The sequence below is a fragment of the Cynocephalus volans genome, chromosome 4, assembly GCF_027409185.1.
Source record: "Cynocephalus volans isolate mCynVol1 chromosome 4, mCynVol1.pri, whole genome shotgun sequence".
In the NCBI taxonomy this organism is placed as follows: domain Eukaryota; kingdom Metazoa; phylum Chordata; class Mammalia; order Dermoptera; family Cynocephalidae; genus Cynocephalus; species Cynocephalus volans.
In genome coordinates, this window is record NC_084463.1 from 158,306,908 (window position 1) to 158,311,656 (window position 4,749).

Genomic DNA, 4,749 nt, shown 5'->3' on the forward strand with positions numbered 1-4,749 from the left:
TGCCTAGGCCACTCTGAGATTCTATTTTGTCCTCCACAATTCAATGAGATTGCCAGGCTCTAGCTGGATTCCACCTATCTACCCTGCAGTCCAGAAATCGCTCCCAGGAAGAAAGCCGGGGTGAAGGTGGGTCTCATATCATTTGCTCTCCTCTCACAGAAATTACAGTCCTGCACTGCCTGCTGCCAGTGACTGAAAATTGTTGTTTTCCACATTTTCTTCAGTTTTCTAGTTGTTTACAGTGGGAGAGTTATTGTGGACCCTGTTTTCCCTGATGATTGGAACATTTTCCTTCCCATTCTTAATGCTTTTGAAACAACAATGCTCCTTATGTAACTGAAAGTGGACTTTCTTCCTCCCTAAAAGGAGATCCTGGGTAGCAGGTTGAGGGAGAAACCTCCATTCTTCTGGCATCTTGTTTCCTTGTGGAATAGGAAGCAGGTTGTCTGACTGGTGAGTCTGGGATAAAGAAAAGGGCATGCATAGCTATTTTCTTCTTCCTCTCTTGGAATCTGTCTGCCTTTAGGGAGCATGTGCTTTTGTTTATTTTTGATCGCATGGTAAAGTATTTGACTGCTGTGTCTATCGCTACTGGTTCCATACTTTAGTGCAGAATAGATGAATGTTTTAGTATTTTTATTGTTTTAATGTTTTATTGTGCCCAGCTCTATATTCAGGTTTTCTGGGTAATGTCTTCTCCTTCTTTAGTTCTGTTGTGATGCTGTCTTCATGCTATGCATAGAAATCAGAAAATATCGTCTTTAATTTCTTCAGTCATTCCTTTTTATGGAAGTGTATTTGGCAAGAAGTCATGAAACTATAATAACATATCAGTTGTTGGGATTCTACTTCCAGCCAAGATGGAGTAACAGAGACTGAACTTACCCTCCTGCTTTAAACTAATAAAAAATCTCACAAATTGGCTGGCTGGTTAGCTCAGCTGGTTAGAGCACAGCCTTACAGCACCAAGGTCACAGGTTTGGATCCCCGTACTGGCCAGCTGCCAAAACAAAACAAAAAACCTGACGAATTATGTCAATAACAGTTTTTAGACATTGGACAATAGGCAGTTCAGGACAGTCATTTCTGAGAAAAGAGAAACAAATAAAATGAGCCTTATGAACCAGCTTACTTCTTGGAGAAATTTTTCAGGCTGTAGAACAGGGAGGGGGACCTAGTCAGAGCCTAGAAGGCTTCCTGAGTGGAAGAAACAAAATTGGGAGTTCAAGGAGGCCCAGATGGCAAGAGTTCACGGGGCAGAGGACTGGAGAGGAAAGAGCTGCACAGAGCATTGGGGATCTGTAGAGAATTTTGTTAGAGTCTTCAGCTGAGTATTGTTTGGTGCGTGCATTCAGGGAAACAACTTCATAAAAGAGCAGGCAGAACAATCCACAGAGCTTGCACAAGGCCAGGAATAGTTTATGTTCCTACCAGCCAGAGAGAGATGAGAGAGAGGAGAGAGAGAGAGAGAGGGAGAGAGAGAGAGAGAGAGGACAGAGAGAGAGAGAAGAAAAAACTCATCATACTCAGCAAGTTTGCTTCATTAGTGAGGTAAAATTAGCAGCTTCTCCGCTCCCACTTAACAAAGCTTAAAAGCAAACCTTCAAAAGTAACTTAATGGGCCGGCCAGTGGCTCACTCGGGAGAGTGTGGTGCTGATAAAACCAAGGCCACCAGTTCGGATCCCTATATAGGAATGACCGGTTCACTCACTGGGTGAGCGTGGTGCAGACAACACCAAGTCAAGGGTTAAGATCCCCTTACCGGTCATCTTTTAAGGAAAAAAAAAAAAAAAAAAAAAAAAGTAACTTAATTGTGACCCAAAATAAAGTTCAAAATTAAATCTATAGATCCCAGATCGAAGAAGGTAAATAAGCCCTGATACAATAAATACAATGAAAACTACAAGGTGCATCATAATCAAGTGCTTAGAACCAGTGGATAAAGAGAAAGTCTTGAAAACAGCAGGAGGAGAAAGGCACACATTAATATAAAACAACAAAGATAAGAAGAGCAGCAGATTTCTTCTCAGAAATCACATAAGCCAGAAGACAATGGAAAAATATCTTTAAAATGCTGAAAGAGAAAACCTGTCACCCTAAACCTCTATACCAGCAAAAAATCTTCAGAAATGATGTTGGAATCAAGACTTTTTCGGACATACAAAAGTTGAAAGAATTCAGCAGGAGCAGACCTGCACTGCAGGAAATGTTAAATGAGGTTAAAAACCACCCCCACAGGGTCTATCCGCGCCCGCAGCGCTCCCCGGCCACACCCGCACGTGTTTCTGCGGTCACCGCCGCTCCCGGGCCGAGAGGAAGACTCTGAGTCGCCGGCAGCGTCTGCTGGGTCAGCGTTGTGAGGGACCCCCCGCGGCGTGTCGTCTGCGCCGCCGGCCGGGTGTGCCTGTGGGGCCGGCAGAGCTGCCGCCCGTTTCCCCCGGCTAGTCGGGGGTCCGGGCACCGCCTCCACGGCGACTCCGCCGGACGCGCCGACCGGACCGCAGCCCGCGCCCCGAGCGGACGGCGTCATGAGGCACCTGCCGTACTTCTGCCGGGGCCAAGTGGTGCGGGGCTTCGGCCGCGGCTCCAAGCAGCTGGGTATCCCCACAGCTAACTTTCCTGAACAAGTAGTAGATAATCTTCCAGCTGATGTATCCACTGGCATTTATTATGGTTGGGCCAGTGTTGGAAGTGGAGATGTCCATAAGATGGAGATGAGCATAGGATGGAACCCATACTACAAGAATACGAAAAAGTCCATGGAAACTCGTATCATACATACCTTCAAGGAGGATTTCTATGGGGAAATCCTCAATGTGGCCATTGTTGGCTACCTCAGACCAGAGAAGAACTTGGATTCTTTAGAGTCACTTATGTCAGCAATTCAAGGTGATATCGAGGAAGCTAAGAAACGACTAGACTTACCAGAACATTTGAAACTCAAAGAAGATAATTTCTTCCAAGTTCCTAAAAGCAAAATAATGAATGGCCACTGATGAAAAAACATCTTATTTATTCATTCACTGTTTTCTCGTATTTCACTGTTCATAACTTTGCCATCTCATCTTAGTTATATTTTAAAAATCAAACATTTTCTTACAGCCGTGATTAGTTTAAACAGTACAATGTAGTTACTGTATTATGCTTCAGTTTTAAATCCATCATGCCATTGTACTAAAAAGATTCATTTAAAAGTCAAAATTCTTTTTTATGTAATACATTGATTAAAATGTGCTACTCAAAAGGTATAAATGTCTTATAGTGGAAATGAAAAGTGTATAAGTTTGGGTAAAAAGACAAGTCACTAGTTTGAGATGAGAACTATAATTCTCATGGTAAAATAGCAACATGTATGTAGTTGTACAGCAGCTGCTACTAAACAGAGAAGGCTTATAAAACTAAATGCATCAAACAGAAATTTGATCGTTTAGTATATAAATCTAAAGGGGGAAATCTAGACTTTATATTTTTGATATTTTGTGCATTAATATATTATAGACATGAAGACTTTTGTCATGTCAAAGAAATTTTGTTATTTTCTTTATGAGGTCACATCATTGTACTGTCTTCATTTTTGTATAGAGCTGCCTCAATTCTAAGTGGTCTAGACTCCCTCCTCCTATCATGTTTTGTCTTATTTTTTAAGACAGTAAAATAAGCGTTTTCCAGTCTATAGGTCTCGTTTTTGTGTTGGTTGATGCCTCTTTTCTTTTTTTTAGAAGTAGTTATTGTTCTTCACCAATTTTTTTTTTGTTTGTTTGTTTTTTGGTGGCTGGCGTGTACGGGGATCTGAACCCTTGACCTTAGTGTTATAACACCATGAGCTAATGGGCCAGCTCAGCAATTTTCTTGACTTTTTTTTTTTTTTCCTTTAAACAATTTACCAGTGTCAGATTATTCCTTTTAGAATATCCTACAATTATACATTTAAACGAGATTGTACTTTTCTATACCATTTTATCCCTTCACTATATGAACAGTGATTAAGTGCACGTACTATAGCATTTTTAGGAAAAAACAAAACAACAGACCACTTTAGGTTCCCTCAAGATAAATAAAGATGTAAATAAATACATGGCTGTTCATTTATGTGTATCAGTTTGTTAAAGAACACAAAATGCTGTTTTCTCCCTAGGGAAACTATGTAAGAGCAGTTAAACTATGGAATAGTTAGAAAGTTGTTTATTTTTAATGTAATTATATATTCCAGAGCAAATCTAAACTGTTGTAGTTGTGTTACACAATGTAATTTAACGCTAAAGAGTGCTTGTAGCTTGTGGGAAAGGTATAAATAAAGTTTTAGTTAAATGGTCTTCATACTATGCATCTCTCCTCCTACTAACTGTATGATTTTTGGCCACTTGAGTCTCTGTTTATATTGGCAGAAGGCTTAAGTCTTTGAATATTTAGGAAATTAAGATTGCAGATTGCTTTGGGTTCCCTCAAACAGTAGATTGAATAATTTTTCATTTTTGCAACAGATTTGGTGGTTGGGGGTTGGGGTGGGGTAGAAGGGAACTTTAAAGATAACTTGTTATAAATAAATCTTTTTCTAATCTAAAAAACAAACAAACAAACAAAAAAAAACGACCCCACAAAGAAGATTCCAGGCACAGATGACTTTACTGGTTAATTTTGTCAAACATTACAGGAAGAAATAATACCAATTCTACACAAACACCTACAGATAGTTGAAGAGTAGGGAATACTTCACAACTCATTGTATGAGGCCTGATACTAAAACCAGG

At 40.2% G+C, this 4,749-nt stretch overlaps 1 protein-coding gene across 1 annotated transcript; it reads left to right on the forward strand.

Moving 5' to 3' along the window:
• The first annotated feature begins 2,482 nt into the window (after positions 1-2,482).
• LOC134377186 (riboflavin kinase-like) lies at positions 2,483-3,092 on the forward strand. The gene has a single exon (XM_063095801.1). It carries the CDS (start codon positions 2,530-2,532, stop codon positions 2,995-2,997), a length of 468 nt encoding a protein of 155 aa, XP_062951871.1. The 5' UTR covers positions 2,483-2,529; the 3' UTR covers positions 2,998-3,092.
• The last annotated feature ends 1,657 nt before the right edge of the window (positions 3,093-4,749 follow it).

What these genes read in the sequence shown, in the direction of transcription:
- LOC134377186 (XM_063095801.1), top strand. Translation starts at nt 2,530, where the DNA reads ATGAGGCACCTGCCGTACTTCTGCCGGGGCCAAGTGGTGCGGGGCTTC.